Source organism: Melozone crissalis, unplaced genomic scaffold, assembly GCF_028551555.1.
Source record: "Melozone crissalis strain CALT ecotype California unplaced genomic scaffold, PUWL_Pcris_2 ptg000050l_1, whole genome shotgun sequence".
Taxonomy (NCBI): Eukaryota; Metazoa; Chordata; class Aves; order Passeriformes; family Passerellidae; genus Melozone; species Melozone crissalis.
The window spans coordinates 1,423,075-1,443,430 of NW_026535828.1; the positions used below are offsets into that span (position 1 = coordinate 1,423,075).

At 38.9% G+C, this 20,356-nt stretch overlaps 1 protein-coding gene across 1 annotated transcript in view; it reads right to left on the reverse strand.

The window, feature by feature from the left end:
* Positions 1 to 20,356, reverse strand: part of LOC128943625 (inositol polyphosphate 4-phosphatase type II-like) — a 133,267-nt gene that overhangs the window by 39,991 nt on the left and 72,920 nt on the right. The window contains exons 11-14 of the mRNA XM_054286518.1: positions 20,009 to 20,117; positions 14,675 to 14,852; positions 9,757 to 9,969; positions 4,938 to 5,082 (exon numbers count right to left, since the gene is read on the reverse strand). Of these exons, the coding sequence (XP_054142493.1) occupies positions 4,938 to 5,082; positions 9,757 to 9,969; positions 14,675 to 14,852; positions 20,009 to 20,117 (645 nt within the window). The remainder of the gene's footprint in view (positions 1 to 4,937; positions 5,083 to 9,756; positions 9,970 to 14,674; positions 14,853 to 20,008; positions 20,118 to 20,356) is intronic.

The following is a 20,356-nucleotide window of genomic DNA, read 5'->3' on the forward strand; positions in this document are numbered from 1 at the left end:
AGAGGTAAAAAAACATAAATGAGTTGTCTTTATATCACAAAGTGATCATTAGACAAACTCTGTTTTAATGAAAAAGGCAGGCAAATCAAACCAACCAACCAACACAGCAGCAGTAAATCCCTAAAATCAGCATGAAATAATTAACCCAGAATTTGATTTTACTGACTTAGGAAAGGAACAGTCTTTGAATTAATGTTTTTTTTTTTTTAAAAGGGAGGTTTAAAAAGACAGAAGATTGCACATATTCAACTTTGCACCATAAAAAGGTCAGTGCCTTATTTCTTTATTTTGCCACGCAGCTCTTGGAGCTCAGCTGAACTGCAGCTGAGGGCTAAGCTCTTTGAAAAAGGAGGAGGCTTTGTACTCATAATGCTGCAGCAGTTCTTGCAGGAACAATAAAAACCTGAATAAGATTTCCTGGTGTTCCTGCACTTGAAGGTAGCAGTTTGCTTTGCACAGTTTGGGTGTCCAGAAATTTGGAATTCTTGGGATTTATTATTCCACTGCAACCATCCAAGATTTTCTCCACTGTCACATGGATTAATAGCTAAACCCAAAACCATCCAATAATACCTACATGAGCATCTCAGCATGCTTAGTCAGAGTGAAAACAGAAAGAGAGGACAAAGGTAATAAAAGACAAAGCTAAGAAAATCTAATACACTTTAAGCATAGGGAGGTTCTGTGAATGCTGTGCAACTAAATATTCTTATATCTTGTTTTAGTTTGTTGATTCAGTTAAACAGTCTTTCCCTTACATATTTTTCAGCTTCTGTTTTTAGCCAAAGTACTTAGAGAAAGTACTGCTGAAGGGGATTGTCTTGTATTCCTGGGCTACATTCAGCCCAGATAAGGATCCTATCAAAAAGAAAAGGATGACACAGAAGAGAGGGGAAAAGGGGAAAAAAAAGCATAAGTAAAACTTTTGTAAATACAAGCTTCAAAGAAAAGGAAGGAAAAATGTGAGGAAGAGGAAGGAAAGAGAAAGCTTTTCACATGTGACTGCTCTAAATAAATTATGTCTGCTGCTCAAGGACACAGACCACAGAAAAATTTTTCATCTTCATGACTAAACAATATTTTATAATAAAAGCTTTTCTGAAGATTCCAATAAAACTAGAGCACGGCTTTATTTCCCACAGAACATAGCTTTATTTCCCACTTCTACCAGCCTGCATTGGAAGGGATGCAACGAAAGATGTAGTCCCCATCCCCAGGGCAATGAAAGTCCGAAATTTTGAATCTAAACTTATATAGTCCCCAACAGGTATGAGATAATACAAGAAAAATAAACCCACATGTGTCTGTAGCAATGTGAGTATGAACAGAGGTCTCCTGTAATTCCAGCTAGGAAATGTGGCAATGTTCCCCAGGTGCTCTTTGCAAACCTATGCTGAAGGTTATCAAGGGCCAGTTCACGGAGCTCATGATTCCATAATTCACTTAAAGGCAAAATCCAGGTGCAATCACACTGGCAACTCAAATTGTTTGTGATGCTAGGTGGATCCTGTGTGTATCAAATGGGGGAGTCCTCACGCAGAGGCAGCGAGGGAACGGCTGGGTGGGAGCTCTGACAGGAGGCACGAGCAGCAGACAGAAACAGCAGCCACATGCAGCAGCCAAGCACAGACATCTGTCGGGGCTGTGCCAGCACCAGAGCCAACGCTGTGTTCCACTGGCACCTCTAATGCTGCAGGACAGGCTTTCACATCACAACTCTCACGGAAAACGAAAAGGCAAAAGTGAAAAGAATTTAATGTTGTCACATATTTCTCCAAGGCAAACCAGACTAGAGTCAGAAGAACAACAAAAAAGCCCTCTCCTTAAAAATCCTTCTACTCTTCCTGATTTATCCTGCAGAGGATTCATAATCCTGCGACTGATGAAACCATAGCATGTTACCTTGGTAACTGTAACTCAAATTCAGTCTTTAGAATACACTCAAAGGTCAGACTGCATGAAAAGTTAAGGCTAAGGAAGGTATAATTCACATTGAAAGGCAGAGTACAGCAAAAAAAAGTGCTCCAGTATCTCCAATTACAAAGATTCCAAACAACAAATATAAACATGTTTGAAAAAAGAGAGTAAGACCACACAATGCCATAGTCACTGAGACTGCAAATATCAACCTACTTTAGGAAACTCTGAATATATGTTACAACAATATCTAAATTTATATGAAAATGCTATTGCATCAAAATATTGTCATAATATTTTCTATCATCTAAAATGAACAGATGTGCATTTTTTGAAAGGTCTTTCATTGCTATATGCTACAAAAAACCAGTCAGGTTCACTAAATAAGCAAAAATTTAATCTCATACTTCAAGGCTTATTTGTTATTATTTTGTTCAAAACTCTGCATTCTTTTTCTTACAAAAGCAGCCCAATTTCTCTGAGTATCAACTAAAGCAGTTTCAGACTTAAAGATCAACCTGTGCCATATATTTGCAGTATTAATGAAATACATTATGCTCAAATATGCTCAAATTATGTATAATATATAAGCAAGATGTGGCAAGCTTTTCATTTATGTCACGTTTGTGAATTTTAAGTAGTGCAAAAGTCTGTTATTTTAGAAATGTATCTATGGGCGTACACAGTGTGATTTTGTATCTAGGAAAATGCTGTGAACTCATAATCAGGCTTCAAGTTTAAAATGAAGCAGAATTAAAGCCAAATTTGTAACTGTAAACTTGGAATCTCAACCTCTGTGTAGTTGCTTCACAGTGCAGCCTTAGGGTTTCACGTTAAATTTCAGAGAGGGAGATGCAGAGAAAAACAAACATCTACACCCACACTCTCATAGAGAAGTCAAGCATGAAAAATTCTGGCCCCAAAGTTTTGAAAATCATTAGGGAACCAACTTTGGCACACACCTGGAAAGCTCTTCAGAAAGCTCCATCTTTCAAGTTAGTCCTATAAAAGAAAGCAATTTTAAAACGTCTCCATCTCTATGTGACCTTGAAAGTCCTATAAACTGTCCAAGGCATTCCTAAAACGATGTCTTACTCAAAAAGGACATGAAAACACAGCAGTTTGCCCCACAGATCTCTGCAGCTCTCATGTGAGGGAGTGTTAGAGAACTTTCAGGACAGCTCAACAAAAGCACTGCTCTCACTGAAGGACACCTGTACTTATTCAAGAGAAATAGGGATGGCTCTGAAATGAAGAAAAAAGCAAGGATTTATTCCAGCATCATAGCAGTTGGATATTTTTTGTGTCTTTGGCCCACCAGCTCCAGAAGACAACCTCTCAGCTGGATGAAGCTCATCTAAAATTTTCTAACCATCACTATTATCATTATTGCTAAGCAAGAGCTACCTTTCATTCTACTTGATGACTTGATGGCTGCCTTATTACAGTACTTTAAATGATGCAACTTTGCTTTTTCCTTTTTTGTTTTTGGCTTGTGACCTAAAAGTTGTAACCAATATTTCATTTGCCTGTGCTGGTTAAATCCATAACACGGCGTATAGCAGAGGAGATACTCAGGGGGTTGAAGAGAGTGAAGGAAATTAGGGAAAAGTCTGTAAAAGTCTGTAAAAGGCCCACCATCTAAGGATTCTCCCAAGTTCAAAACTACACCTACCTAGCTGTTGAATATTTGTACTTTCTCTGAGGAAGGCGGGAAAGGTGTAGAAAGCTGTGTTGATATTTTTCACCTGCAAGCCTTCACTAGAGAGCAGAGATTATATCACCCTCCTGTCTAACATTACATGCCTGGTAGACAGAAACTTAGAGAACCAAACAGATAAGGAATAAGCTGCTCTCTGAACAAATCACACAAAATCAAGTCCAACACATCTTGCACTGAAAACAAGGATGCCAGGACTCCAGCATAAACCTCTCACACTGGTAAAATGCAGATGTTACAGCTGCATTAAAAATCAATACTACAACCAGAATTCACAGATCTCACCAGTACTACACAAATGACATAAAACTTTAAAAGTTATTTTAATTCTTGTTGTGTAAGAAATAAATTACAAGTGAGTACTGATAACTTTAAAAGTCTTTATATAAAATGATGTAATTAAATTCCGTGGAGAACATGTAAGGGAAGACACAGGATAAAATGCACAATGAAAAAAAAGAAAATTGAAACTATACAAAACTGTACAAAATAAAGCAGTTGTGTTGGTTTGTTGTTTTGTATGGGGAGTTGATTTATTTAGCCAAAGAGTGGCACAAAGGTTGGCTCTGATGTCCTTCCATTAGGACTACTACCACCATCACTAAGGATCTGTTTCATTTATTGCAACACACTTTCAGACTAGAAAATCCCATTAGACTTATTAAGCAGATATAATCTATGCATCAAGAATGCAAACATGAATCATAGGAGAAGATCAGAAGAAGATCAGAAGATGAGAAGGAGAAGATCAGAAGGTGACAAGGACCCTTGTCACAAAATTTTCTTTACATCATCCCACTGAATTATTCCATTTGACCTTTTGACACAGGCTGACAGGTATATCCAGGTAAACATGAATTTTATCAAATCAGAAAATAAAACTCAGTATATCACCTCAGAAAAGCAGAAGCATTTGCAGGAGAATGACACTGATTCAGAATGTTCACCTTTCCTTACAAATTTTCTATGGGGTAAGACACAGTCCAATTTTTTTTTCCTCAAAATACTACACGCAAGTAAAATCTAGAGTAAATTAAATTACATCAGCCTACAAAAAGAAAAGACTGTAGTTTCAAAAGGTTTACACTCTAGTACAAACAACTGCACATGGCAAGCAGTCTGAGCACACATTAAAGCTGTACTTTGATAAATAACCTCCCACAAATGTGTAAACCTTGCCATTAGCACTCTCATCAAAGATACTATGGAGTCTTCTCTAGATGACTTTTCTGTAGCTGTGCAAATTTTTCTTTACTCTTGTCAATGACTAAAAAAAAAAAAATTAGGGGAGGTTGCTTACCGCCTGTATGCAACACCTTGCAATCTTCTGCTGAAGGCTCATTTTCACCCTCTTTGATGTTGCTGATGTTGTCCTTTTCAAGCAGCCTGTCCACCATGGCAATAAGGCAGTTCAAACTCTTTGCCACGTTGGCCCAGACCCTGTCCTGAAAAGACCAGAATTATCACTGCATGTTACTGCAGAAAAAAAACCAAAAAGGGACAATAGTAAGTTATTCATGATGTTAGCATACGACTGCTCCTCTCATCCTTCAGCCTATTACCAACCTGAGCCTTTTTCATGGAGATTCTCTTGCAGCGTAAATGAACCCAAACTTTTATGGTTTTAGACACTGTGCACAAGCGCTTCAAACTCGACATAATGCAGACAAAGTTTCAGGTCTAATAGCAAGGAACTGAGCAGCTTGTCTATTTAAATGATACCTTAAGAGTACAGACACACTCAAAGCTTGACAAATGAAACCTTGTGTGGGCCAGTTTTGTCACAGTGTTTAATAACCTCTTTTTGATAATTTAACATATCCTGTATTTTATCACATCAGTTACTCTGCTGAAGAAAATGTTAATTCAAGGACTAAAATGAGAAACTTGCTGTCATGGCATATTTATTAGCTAACACAATTTCAGTTTTGTTCCTCACCTCTCACACAAACTGCAACCATCACACTTAACTGAGTTTACAATAGGAGAATTAGGGAAGTAATAGAGAGGTACAAAAAGTTCTGTACAAGCAGAGAGGAAAAGAAATCATGTGGAGCATAAGAAAGAGCTGTTATGGATCAGAGATATAGGGAGGGTCCTTCAGGTGCTGGATGCTGCAGAAATCAAAGCTTTTGCACCTACTTTTGCAGCACTGAATAAGAAGGAAGAAACCAAGCCATACAAGTAATGAGGCTGTTCACAAGACAAGCAATCAGACTAAAACCAAACCATAACAAACCCACAGAAACCACCCTTCCCTCTCCAAGTATATGTTTCAATGCTGAGTCATTCTGAAAGTATTGCAGAGCAACCAGAGTTTGCTTGAGGGTTAAAAATGGGAATTTAACATCACTGCTTTGTTTTGTATTTTACAGAGCCAGAAGCATTATGTATTTGTCAGGTCTTCAGGCAGAAAAATGAAGTTGCAAAAATACCAAGAGAGAAGGTTAAAGAAAACTGAGAACTCAGAGAAATAGCATAGTTCCGTTTAAATGGCAACCCTTGGATTTTGAGTGGAGGCAAATCTAGAGCCACTGCTAAGGCAAACATTTAAATCTAATGTCGCTTTTCAACTATATGCCTCGCTTCAGCCTGACTAGAGGGATCTTATCTTATGCCCTGCTCCCTCCTCCTGAGGACACAAAAGACTGAGGGCAGGTATAGATTCCTTCAAAAGTTTCCTCCTCTATGCACTTCAAGCAATCCTGAAAAAACATTTACAATATGTGTGAAACTACTGATTTTTACCGCCCACAAGCATAATTCTGGGGAGAAGGATTCTATGAAGAATCCTCCAGAGTATAAGGGAGCTTCAGAGCTTTCAGTCACTGAAGTTGCTGAGGAATATGCAAGTGAGGTTGCTCAGAGAAGTTGGAGCAATCTAATTTCCCTTTTCTTTTGTGTGATGGGGGAACTTAATTCCTGCACAAAAAAAGCATTAAGCTCTTAAAGAGCATCTGGAGTTATTGCACAAGCAACACAAATATGAGCCCTTGTTTCACATTGGAAAGAGCACTTTTTTCAAACCAACTATTAACCCAGCATTGAGATGATTTCTATACAATATTCCCACAAACGTTCCCTGAGGGTTTAGAAGCGAAATTCATAAACATCTGTTGACAGAAAGCTCACTCTTATTATCATGTATCTGGCTTTTTTATATACAAGCAACTGAGAGGGAGCAAGGGCCTGTTTCACAGCCCCTTTTCTCCACACAGGAGGCTCCTGGGATTGTGGGCAGATAGAAAATGTAGAGGCATCTATTTATCATTCATTGAGATGTTATTCTGTCTGCACCAAAGGCAGTCACGTTTATCTAAGAAGGCTGTTGAAATTCTGCAGTTTGGCAGGAACAATTTTCAAGTAAAACTGCAGTTTCCCATCACTGAAAATCAAGTGGCTTCTATGATTCTCCATGAGAAGAAATTAATCCGTTTCTTTGTTGGAGAATTTTGCTCAGACATGGCTTGAAGGAAAAAAGGCCATGAAAATATACAGCTGATTGAAAAGTAAAAGGCAGCTGTAAACAGCAAAGTTCTCAGGCTTGTTTTTAATAACAAGTAAATACCTTGTCCTTGGGTAGTGATGGGAAAGCAGTGACAAACATGGAGGCCTTGAGAACAGTTAATAACAGGATGAGAAACACAAGTTTTGGTCTCAATAACAAACCACAGGTATTGAAAACAAGAGGAGGGGTTGCTGTGTAATCTGTAGCCAATGATGAGCTCGGGTTTTGCAATATGTATGAACTTAATTAACACGGTTATAAAAATGTGCATGTTAGATCAATAAATTGGAGTTCGATGCTGATCAATTAAGATGGGCCGTCTCCCTTCACTTCGTCACTTCTTATTGTCATCTTTTACTACTTCCAGAATATTTTCCTGTAGCCTAGCACTGACCTTTCATCTTCTTAAGCAGATGAAAAGATGGAAAGGCAGGCCTTGGCATCAGTGAAAGCTGGGCACCTCTCCTAGGACAATTAAAAATGAGCCTGTAAAATAATTCTCTTTCATTCATCCAACTGAAAAAATTGTAATTAAGTTCCATCTGATCAGAAAGTATCATTAAAAACTAAGACACCTTCCTCATTTCAGAGAGCAGGAATGGACACTCCTTTCTGTCACTGCACCTGACTGGATGTCTTCCTTCTAAACACTGCCAGCCAGTGGAGTCCCAGAGGCTGTTTCTGTTTTTAAAGGATTCTCAGCCTTTCCGAATTCACCACAGAGCTCCTCAGTCACTTCTTGTCCCTCCATACACACCACTTCAGCTGTGTGCTTTGCTTGTGCCATGTATGGCACAGCATCTGCACGTCCAAGCACTCTGAAGATGCTGTGTCGCCTTCATTTCAGTGGATATTCAGATAATTCCTTAAGGCCTTTTTGAGCTCTGCTCAGAGATTAACACCCTCGTGGGCTGCTTCAAGGGTCAGCTTAAAGAGTTGTTTAAGGATGTAGATTTCAGGCAAAACTAAAGTTCCAACTGCAAAATGTAACACTAGTACTTATAATAGTACTTATAACACTTAGTACTGATAATAGTGAGGAAAAAACCTACAACAGCAAAGGAGGATAGAGCATTGTGCATACAAAGCAACATATATTAAAGTTTTTCCCTTTATAGTTGTGTTTCACAGTGGATTAAGTGTTTTTTCAAATTTTACATGCCTTTATTCTTTCTCTTTCCATCGTGCTAATCACAATTTGATTATTAAAACTCATATCACCTCTACTGACAGAAATAACTGAAAAGTTTAACCATTCAAATCCAGAAAAAATCACAAAATTTCTCCAAAATTTATACTGTCTCAAGTTTGACAATGACTCTGACTCAGCTCAATTCAGAAAACAGTGAATGATACATTTAATTTGAATCAAGATTACTAATTCAGCAGAAAAAAATGAATGCTGTTTAAAATGACCCACTTATGCAGTTTAATAGGTGAGGACCAAGCACCTGGCGGCTTTTAGTTATGAATTACAGCAAAGCTATCTTCTCTTCAGAGATGCTGAACTGCAGTACTGAATTAAAATGCAGCTTTCACAAATGCCACTTTTTCCAGTGCAAAATTTATCTCTTTTACAAAAACTATTGTGTTATTTATATCTCTAAATGTTTCAACAGCTAAAAACAAACATTTTGGCTTTAGTTCAAGCAAAGAGCACCATTCCAGCCCCTCAGGTTGTTGAGAAAACAAGAAAAAGTGAATTAAAGGCTCTAAAACTGGAGGACAAATGAAATAATGAGTTATTTATTGTTTAAATCTCACGAATACTTAATGCATGGGGCTGGAAATAATTGCCTTTCTTCTAGAAGAAATATATTCTTCTTCCTTTATTTTTGGTGTGGAAAAAATTACAGGTTAGGTGGAATACCATAGCTCACACAAGTTATTAATTATTTACAATAGAGATGAATATGCTGACATCCTTTACGTCTATGAGAATACAGTGATGAACTCAAAGCATGAGCCTGGACTGAATAAAAATAGCTTGAGTACGTATGAAATAAAGTAACAGACCTATTAAAGAAGACATCCACCAAAATAATTGATTTATAACATTTCAGCCATATAAATAATACATATCTTTGAAAGATATGCTAAGAATGTTAAAATCCAAACACTGTATTTAATTCTTTTACAGAACCTCAGACAGTTTCTAAGAACAGAGTCTAGGGGCAATGGGCTGAGGGTTAATTCAGTGTATTTAAAATGATTACACCCTGAGGGCTGGAGAGGGGTGTTGCAGGGGGTGGGGAAGAAAAAAACCATTTCCCTGTGAACAGCATATACTGTTCCAGTCCTTAAATCTGCCCAACTAGCAAAACCAACCCAAGTAAGAACAAAGACTATTCTTGTGTCTGGGCAAGAATACACTCAACACCTTCACTGTTCTATGCACAACTAGGCAGTCTCAGAGCAGCACACTGTACTTAGGCAAAGCCTTGCAATTTAGCTTCAAAATCTGCATATCTGCGATGCATCTGAGAAGCACAATTTTACAGTTTTGCACCCCTTTGCCCCCTGCAACGGCATGTGACAAGGACACTGAGGGCTTGAGGTGGCTTATGCTAATTTGTAGGGTTTCACTGGCCAAGGGTTTCTGTCCACTTACCCACTCCTCCTCATCATACTCAGAATGATGGGGTATGGAGTCCTGCCTTTTGACGTGAGCAGGATGGTCCTGGTGCTGTGCATCAGCCCCTTCCTCTGCACTGCTCCTGGGCACAGCTGGTTTCTTGAGCACACAGCCAGGCCGGGCCGTGTACAGCGCTAGAAGGGCACTTCTCACCAGCTGGTCCTTGAACGTGTGCACAAATAACTCCGTCTAGGGAAAAAACCAAACCAATGGAAAGGTTAGAGCAAAGAATGTGGTATGGCAGCAAAGCTGTGTAACACTGAATTATCCTTAGGCAGAGCGGCTATTTGTTTCAGGCCTGCCTGGGAGGCAGAAAACAAAGTAGGCCAACAAATAATGAGGAAAATTTCAAGAGTTTTACAGATCACATTCTACAATCCCAGTGTTCTAAGCATTAACACAGGAGCACATTATCTGTCAGAGATCACAATCTTTTCACATTTTATTTGAATTCCAAATTTCACCTCAGAGGCAAGCCTCAACAAGAACCACTTCCAAGAGTAACCAACCACAGCACAATGATTTCTGAATAAGTGTAAGATAAAACACAATTAACCAGTTCAATAATCTCTCTAAATAAAACCCACCACTCTACAATGCTGAAATAGCAGTATCTGCAAAAGCAGTATTTCCACAGATAAGTTTTACTACTGGTAGGTGTCAACCCAGATATCATGGTAGGTGACACCTGATTTCAAGCTTGATTTTTTTGTATATTTTAAAGAAAGGAAACTCTGAAGTTGTCTTCTCGGGTCTTCTGAAGATGCTATTCAATCTCTGCATCATTTTTCTATGTTGACTGTTACAGCTGGCATTTTACCGTATTTTTTAAATCCTTCAACCTCCCTGCATTATTCATCTCCCTTCCACCTCAACAAGGAAAGTATGCCTTTGTGCAGACAATCTTAATTAAACAGGGATGTGGGAAGGTATGTAGATAAGAGTCAGAGGATCCAGCCTCAACCAGCAGGAAATGCCAAAAATGAGGGCTGCCCAGCCAAGCTCTCTTCAGCCCTTATGTGCTGCTTATGCAAAAACTGGAGGGAAAAGTAGCCAAAAAAACCCCAAAACAAACAAGTGCCAAGTGCCAGCACCTCCCTGGAACTCCTGAGAATATTCCTGGAAGTCTTTTCTCCCAGTTTCTGCATTTCTTATCCTATCCCTTTCTTCATACTACCTGGTCATCTTTTGCACCCACTCCTACTCAACTTCTTTTTCTTGCCTTCCTGTCTCAAGACCCTCTCAAAAGTTTACAGATATTTAAGACAGAAAGGCTCTAAAAAATTAATGGTTTTCTTAAGGCTCCAGCTGCTAGGTGAGGTACTTAAATGAGAAGTTTCTGCCTTTCCCATTTTCATTATGTTTACCAAAAAAATGCTTTCTGAATTGTTTCACATGGACGGGCTGAAAATTTTACTCCAAATAAATCTCTACAGTTCTAAAAATAAGAACTGCAGGCACATCTAAGAAAAATTATTGATTTTTTAAAACCAAAATCAGACCTGACTTGGGATTCTTTAGACTTGGCAACGCTACTCATCTCCCTGGCGATATTACCAGACCCATTCCTTCTCCTCATTACCAACTTGGTGCCTGAGGGAAAGGCCATTTTTTAACAGTTTTCTCAGGACTGTCTCCTCGTTGTCCTGAATTGCTCTGCAGGACAATTGCAGTTTTCTACATTTCCAACCCAGATGGTGCATGCCTGGAGAATGACTTAGTCTCTGGGGAATAGTGCTATCACACCCCACCATTCTTTGCCTTACCATGGCACAATGAGATTTGAGGGGTTGTGTGGTAACAGCAAAGCTCCTCTTCAACACTTCTACAGTTCCATAGCAAGAGAGTTGAAACTCCATTACTTGTCTACCCTTAAAAACAGCAATATCATGGTTTTGCTGAGGTTTAATATCTACCTTCCCCACAATGTCTGTTTGAGAAAATTTCACGTTTCTGGTTCAGAATAACTCTCAAAAAAACTTTACATTTCAAAAAATTAGGAGAATTGGATAGCTTGATGTAAATAATGCCCACTAGGACTGCAAAGTTTAAGTAATATAATTGAATAGAAATATTTTATAGGGAAATTTAGTTTTTAAAAGAAAATCAGTACAGAAGTGCGACTCCATTTTTCATGCAGCAACTCAAATAATTCTGTAATTAAATTCCATTCAGAGATCCCATTGGTTTTACAGCAGTCTATGTTTTAACTTCACTTTCTAACAGCTCAGTACAGCTAAATTTGCAGAACATCACTATTTATGAAACTGCACTGAAATCACAAAACCAGTCTATACAAAGAAATAAAAACTCTGCAAATTCTTTCAGATACTCTACTAAAGAGTATTCCTGCAAACAAAGATAGGCATAGCTGGAAAATTAATTTATCAAGCCTGCTGCAAGCTGCAAATGCTGATACACTTGTCGATAGCTAAAGGCTTCCTTAATCAACTAACAAAAAGGAATGATAAAAGGTTAGTCTCAGGAAAACACTACAGGAAACTGTAAATTATATATGGAGATGCTTAACAGGAGAAAATAAGCTCCTTTTAAGAAGCAGCAGTGGAATTATTTGATTTCATTTTCCACTTTCAATCCATGCAGCCAGTCCTTCCATTTCCAACATGAACACTTTAATGTAATTCACATTATTGATAATTCAGATTTACTCACTGCTACCTAATAATTATAGAAAGAATTCTTATATATACCAAGTGATATGTTTTTTAATAAACTTGCAGAATTTAATCACCAGGCAAATAATTTTTATGGCTTCAAACAGATGTTTACTTTCTAAATATCTATCCAGTTAAAACATCAGAGCATTTATTTTTTACATACAAAAAGTGCAGGAAAGATGGAATAGCAAAGCACTACATATGCCTCAGGAGCACAAGCAGATATCATGTCATTATACTCAGCAGAGCATGTGCTACTCTGTGTTAAATGCAAGCAGGAACACTCTGGTAGTCTTGGTTCTCCAGTACTGTACCAGACTATACAGACAGAATATTTCAAGACAGCAATATAAGGCTTTGAATTAACCATGAGGGATCTAATTTCAGTATTGTGTGGGTTCACTGAGTTTAGGGCTTTGAAATTGTATTTCTCTTTCCTGAAGCTGTTTCTTGGTCTCTCTTCCCCATCTCTCCTCCCCTCTTTACAAGCAGCTGTCCCAGCACACTTGCTTCCTCAGCAATCCACCCTATTTCTCTATTGTCCACCTTTTCCTAGGAGTGCATTTGGTAATAGACAGGGAAGCAGGTATTGAACCACTCCTGCTGCAGTTGTTCAGACAACTGGATTTGTCTCTTCCAAGCAAAAGGTGGAGGCTAGACAGACATCCAAGGAGTACATGGGGTGAGACTCCTTCTTCTGGGAACCTGAGCTCATGCACTAACAGCAATTTAATCCTGGTCCTGAAAAGCTGATATGAACACACTCAACTAAGCCACCAGCTATAAATGTAAAATACCTAAGGCTTTAGCAAACTGAATGAATTGTCTTTTTTGTCCCCTTTTTATAGCCAGAGTCTCTAGCGAGCCATGGTTCAAGCAGTACTTTAGTACCATGGCTCCTGCCTCTGAAATCATCCCCTCCTCCTGTCCAGAGGCCAATGGCAGAGAAAATGCACATTGCTCAGCAACCACCCCTTGGATCTTCAGAACAAACCCTTCTTTGCCTGATTGGCTTTGCCTGTGCATACAGATTTCTTTGAACTAACCTCTAACAGAGCAGCTTCACTCTTCTATGCACAGCTAAAAATGCCCTCCTGCATCCAGAGGTACACCATAATCACTACAGTCCCCCTCCTTAAATTCCTCTGTTTCATTTCCAGGCTGAATTCTGCCTTCTTCCATCACCCCTGACGCTCAGAGCGACTCCACATTCTCAGAGCGAGTGTGGATTCACACATCTGCCGCTGAGAGCGATGTTCCTCTCCCTAGTGCTCTTCTGGAATGCCTTCCCAGCAAGTGGCCAAGCTCAATATCAATATTTGAAACCCTCCTATGGCACAAGGAGCTGCTGGGGTAATGGTGCTCAACAGACCAACAGGGCTGTCACTTCCCAATAGCTGAAGATGCATGGAAATGGTTACTGATCGTGTTATTGAGCCATACTGGGATCATACTGCTGAAGGGATGGCCCGTGGAGAAATGGGAAACTCTTCACAAGCTCTCGGGTCACAGGGTTCATATTGTTATTCATATAAGGGCTCATATTTTTATAGGGTAACATATGCTGGGAAGCACTACAGGCTTCAGCTAATCTCCATTATCAGTCTGTGAGACCAGCGGCGAACATTATCTTCTCTAATTTAGAACTAAAGGAACTAAAATGAGGAAGAGGTTACAGCTACAGACAGATATAATAGGAAAAAGAGAAATAAACTTTGAGATCTCCTAGAGCAAATTTCCCAGCTTCTCCTTCCAGGCTGCATCACCATTTCTGATCATGCTGTTATTCTAAACCTTATACACCAACCTGGCTTGAACTACCTCCCATAACCAGCAGCTTGAAATATCATAGAAAGAGAATGAAAAAAAAAGACTTCTCATACTACAAAATTATTTATAATTGTTGATATTTTCATAAACTCCAGTATGTAGCCACTAGAGGATGAAGAAGCTACATGAAATTAAATTAATTACACTTTTTAATAAAGCAATCTTTATAGATTTCATTAATTTTCTATACGGAAGGCCTACAGAAATGCTAAATAACATTATTTTTCTAATAACAACATTTTGATGCTTATTTTAGCTGAGTTTATTTAACATTTCCTGATGCTGTGAAAGTCAAATGATGCAGAAACCCCCCCCCCCCTTCCTCCCCAGCAGTTAGAGAGACTTGGTTACTCCATTTTCCATTGCAGTGAGGATTTGAATCTTACTTTTTCTGAAAGCATCTTTAAAGAGTTCTTCAAGCTGTCTGGAGAACGCTGGCTTGCAGAACTGAGCAGCAGGTCTGCATGGCTTGATATGAGAGGCTGCAGATGACTGATGTTGCTGAGAACTTCTTTTGCCTTGGCTGTGTTTTCAGGTGAATAGTAAATACACTGGTATCCAGTGCTGTGATAACAGAGAGTCACATCATGTCAAATTCATTTCTGCCATTAACAGCAATGCTTATGGTGCTAAAAATCTTACCACTACTTTTGCAAAAAAAAAAAACGCCAGATGCCTGAACTTCACAGACACCACTGATCCTGCATTTAAGGGTAAAAACAAACCTTTCCTTGAACAGTAAAAGCATAAACGGCATGAAACAGCCCACCACCACATGCTCCAAGTAATACAGTGCAAAATTCCTTTGAGTGGGTGATCTGAACATAAACCCCCATGTTTTTATGTGTTTCTTTTAAACACTGTAATTCTAGAGACAGAAAATATTTGACAAAGTCAGGTAATAATATCAAAGAGCATAAGGCTCCTTATTCTTCCAACTGAGCTCCCCAAAAGAGAATTGACTGCCTCACCGAGTCTTTCCAAGTGGGCCATTAAGGTTGAATTGATCAGTGGCCCACACTGTGTTTTGATTGGCCTCAATGATGTCCAGGAAGAGACGATAAACAGAGTTATCTCCAATAAAGAACAGGCATCTGATTTGCAAGAAGAGACCCAGCAATGGGTGCGGAAGTGAATTACTTCAAAACCACACAAATGCACACTGCAAACTTCCTACTGTCCACTGTTCAAACTACTGCAATTATTTTGCAGGACTTCTCCTATCCCTCTTTCTTCTTTTCCTCCCTACAAATTATGCAATATCCTCTTACACCACTGTTCTCAAACACCACTTCAGACAGCATGCACACACCCACTGGCTCTTGCCTGCAGCCCACAGCTCCTCACCTGAACCTCTGGTACGTAACCCTTCCTTTTATAAAGCCCTGGTTTAGTCTTTCAGAGAAACTAACCAAAATCTTCTGCAGCTTCAGATTAAAACAGGAAAAAAAGAACCCAAGCCCCTCCTGGCACATCACCAATGCCAGAGGAATGTACATGCTACTCCCAGCTGGTACTGTTTGTATCTCCCTTCTCTCCTTTTTGTCTGAAGTATTTCAGTCCCTTCAGCCATTTCACCACTTTCTTTCTTTCTTAATTTGGCATACCAAGACCAAATACTGACACTTGTTCAATCCTCTGAACTTTATGCATTCGCTTTCATTTCAGTCTTTGTCCAGATCTCTTCCCTACCCCCAGTTCCCCTTTGTGCCTTTTATTGAGTGAATTCTAGTTCCTTCTCTTTAGTTTTCTACAAATTAGAAACTAAATCTTGATCAGTCCCTTCCAATTCAGCATTTTCTATGATTCTGGCAAATAAGGATAGCTTCAAGCAGTTTTAAAATGAAGGCTCTTGCTTACATATTTTGCTGAGGTATACTCTCAATACCCAATTCTAATTTTCTATTCCCCAATATCCATTCTATTTTTCTGTCTTTCACCAATGTCTTCATTCCTAGATACAATTCTTTGTAGAAGCAATCAGGATTAATGGCATATAGCTGCCATTACTACCAGCCACATCTAAATTACGACGCATCTCCAACTTACATGAGCTACTCATGTCTACTAGACCCATGTCTAGTAGAAGTCATAATTCTGAGTATTTCAGCAAAGTGAATAATATAAACTGTCCCTCCTAATGAATTAGGAAAAACAAGCAAACCTCTGTCCCTCTGAGTAATCAAGAAACTGCCACAGTTCTGCCTTTGAGGTGGAGAGCCTGTTAGTGAGATGACTTCCAGAGTCAGATCTGGCACTACATCCACTGGAACCCTCAAGCAGCAGGCTCAGTGGATAGGGCAGGGACAAAGAGCAACAGTCTATGTTAATTGCAGTGAAGACATAGTCTTAAAAGTCTTGACACTTCTCTAATTCCCCATCAGGCTTTTCCCTCCCTTTATCAAAAAGTCCTTTTTGCAGGCTGAATCTGGCTAATGCTGTTATCAAGTTCACTCCTTTCTGGGATTTCCCTCAGTCTTTAAATCCTAGATAGTTTTCACTGATCTCCCACAGCTCTAGGCTTCACTGAATATTGCAGCAGAAAAGCTACAGACACCACTTGTAAGAAAGAGGGCAGTGACACCAAAGGTGTGGGCAGTTCTCATTGCAATTAAGTAAATCATAGCTTTTAAGTAAAGGAATTAGTGAAGAGAGAATGACTCTTCAGAATGAAGTGCACTACCAGACTGGTAATTATTTGGACAATTTAAACATTTTCAGAACCCTAGAAAGCACGACACAACTTCAAATATTTAGTTCCTCTCATAATTTGAGAGCAACTTTCTCAATCCCCCTAGAAGAATGTGTAATTATTTTTCAGAAACAACACGTTTGAAGTTTCTAACTGTTGTGTTCACACTGCTGCATGTATGACTAGCTGAGGTTTTCTGTGGCCTTAGCCTTCACAAACAGATATTCCCACTCACAAGTAAGCGACATTCCCTCCTCTGCAGCTACTTTTAAAGCTTACTGCTGCATGCAGCTCTGGTATGTAAGCACTGTTAGGCAGAAGAGAAACTTTTCACAGGTGTCCTAAGGCACAAACTGCATGAAACTTCTGCATTAGGGTAAAGGCCGCATGGGTAGGTCCAGTGCAGAATAGCAGCAGCATAATGAAAACATACCTCTCATATGTAAATTATGACTCAGGTACCTTTTGAAAACTGTATTATAATGCTTTCTGGGAAAAGTTTGAAAGCTTTCACTAAGCATATAAAACCACACTTGACCATTTCCATATATTGGCGCCATCATTAACCATAACCACATGACTGTCAGCGGTCATTTCAGTCCTAAACTTGCTTTATGGACATTCTTCAGATCACATACCAGAAACTTTTCACTTAAAAGAAAAGCCTTTCTTGCTCTCATTTCAGGTCCTATTTTTTTTTTATAATGTGCCTTTTATAAAAATTGGATATGACATTCCTGATGGTAATAAATGAGAGAAGAATTGCAAAGCCACTGCATTTTTGTAAATATTATTATACAGGACTTTCCCTTTGTGTCTGCACAAAGATTGATATTCTGTGTAATAGAAAAGATGCCAGAACTATCTTCACATACACATTTTCCACATTCTTCTGCTTGATAAACTTTCACAAAACATATGTCTCAGTCTTGTTTTTGTTTTGCAACTGCAAATGCTACCAGATAACTGTTTCTCTTTGTCTGCAAATTCCACAAGTCTAAGACTGCGCAAGAAATATATTGCAATATGCTGACACTGTTGAATATTTTGATAAACTGCTCTAATAATCAGACTGAAGGTCAAAAACACGCAAGGCAATTCTGTCACATCTAGACAGCTGCTAGGATTGGCTGAGAACTAGTCTCTTCCCACGTCCTGCATTAGGTCTTCAGCTCAGTTAGCCTAGAGAAAACGGCTGCTGAATCTGCATTTTTCCTGTTCGTTCTGTATTCTGACTGATATCGCAAGGTGTCACTTCTTCCTTCAACAAAATCTTCAGAAAATCTAGCCCCATCATAAAACAGGAAATTCAAATTGCAGAAGGTGCCCCGGGGGACACAAGGTGTCCTCAAAACACCTTTATCCAGCAAAATAAACAGGTGCATGCAAAGTAGCACTGTTGTCGCCAGAGTGAAATAAATTTGTCCATTATAAGATTGAGAATGTAGTAAGAAATGGTTCATTTTCTGAAAGGTGAGCACTGTGAGAACTGTAATGCTACTTTATATCATATAACTTTAAAGGATTATGTCTATTATATTATTTATATCTAGCGGCTTCAGTTATAAATTTTTATGATAAAAACCCACAAATCACTATTGCAACTGCATTAATCAGATAGTAAAGGAGAAAATACTTTAAGAAGTGTCTTCAGGCATTTTCTTCAACAGAAAACATGTACTTTCTAGGCCCTCATATGATGGGGATGAGGCTGCCCATACCAGTTTGCTGACAGCAGAATATTAACACCGAGTTTCTCGATGCGTCTTATGTGATCAACATGATGTACGTGTTTCATTGGCAGGTTTCAGCATCAGAGGTGGTCAGGGAAATGAAAGCTTTTCGAAGATTTAACAGGGTTTTTATACTGTGTAGGGCAAGCAAGACCCCCTCAATAATACAGCTTTCAAAGCAACTAGATCTGCTGGGTTTTGTTTGATGTTAATATTAATGCCAGCTCCTATTCAACCTAGAAGTCAACAGAAGAATTGAATAATTTCCCTTTTATTCTCTATGATATTTTATCCATGAAACTTTTTTGAGCATTGACTATAATGGAATTAATTTGCTGTGGACTGTCATGGTAATTTAGATCAGAGCACTCCCTCCCTGCTTTCCCTTTGGAATGCTGTAACACTGCAGTTGGCACCATCAGCTGGAGCACTGAGCAGTCACAACTACTGAAAAAATCTGAACAGCCACAGCAACAAACACAAATACATCCAATTCTTAGGAAAAGATGTGACTAACACTTTGGCGCATGTTCAACAGTGAACAAAGCATTTGAGCTCCACAATAAACTGAAACCTTTATTTTTGATTAGTCTTATTTTGGCTTTCTGAAGAATAAGAGTAGTTTGTTTTTTCACAGCGTACTAAAAATACTTCTACCTTAGCATACACCCAGGCCTGTCAGAAATAAAGCTGCTACCTTAAGTTACAATTTCTGTATTTAAAAATTGTCTACAGATACATTCCTCTTAGCACAAGAATTGCCAAAGAGATCGCTCATTCTGAACAGCAGGTTTTCAAGTACTGATATACCTCCAGCTTCCTAAAATACAAGGAAAAAAAATCATAATTTTGAACCATTAAGGTTGCAGAGGACCTCCAAGATCATCGAGTCCAACCTTTGACAGAACAACCCCCATATCAACTAAACCGCAGCACCGAGTGCCGAGTCCTGCCTTTTCTTGAGCACTTCCAGGGATGATGACTCCACCACAAGTCCCAATGCACAAAAACCCTTTACATGAAGAAATCCTCCCAACCTGAACACCCTGCAGCACAGCTTGAGGTAATTTCCTGTGTTTACTCAAAATTGGTCTTAACACAAGAACTAGAGCGTGTTTCAATTTTCATCAAAGCAGGGGAAAAAAGGGGAATATTTTATGAATGCAGTGTTCAATCCTACCAGATTTTAATCTTCCATTCATTCAGCAGGATAAACTGTTTTGTTATTCAGTGAGCTTATAGCATTTTAATGCAACCTTAATGGTATTTTCCCAGCTGTTGGAAAGAATACTTACTTTCGTCTTTCAGCCTCAAATTTACTCAGCAGTTTCCGGAGACCACCATTCTTAAATCCTTGGAAATGTGCTTCTGGGGCTCCCACAGTGATAACATCATACAGAGCATCTGGAATGGGAACAGAGGAACACAGACATCTGAATGCTTCTATCCCTAAATCATGGAAACACTATGACATCTATTCCACAAAAAGTAAGGACAAGTCTATATAATTTCCAGGGAATAATTGATAATCCATGTCCCAAGAAGGCCCAAGAGCTAATCAATCTTTCTATACAGCCACTGCACACTTTAAAAAGTTCATTTGATTTATGGCTATATGTAAATTATGTGCCACTGAGTAGAAG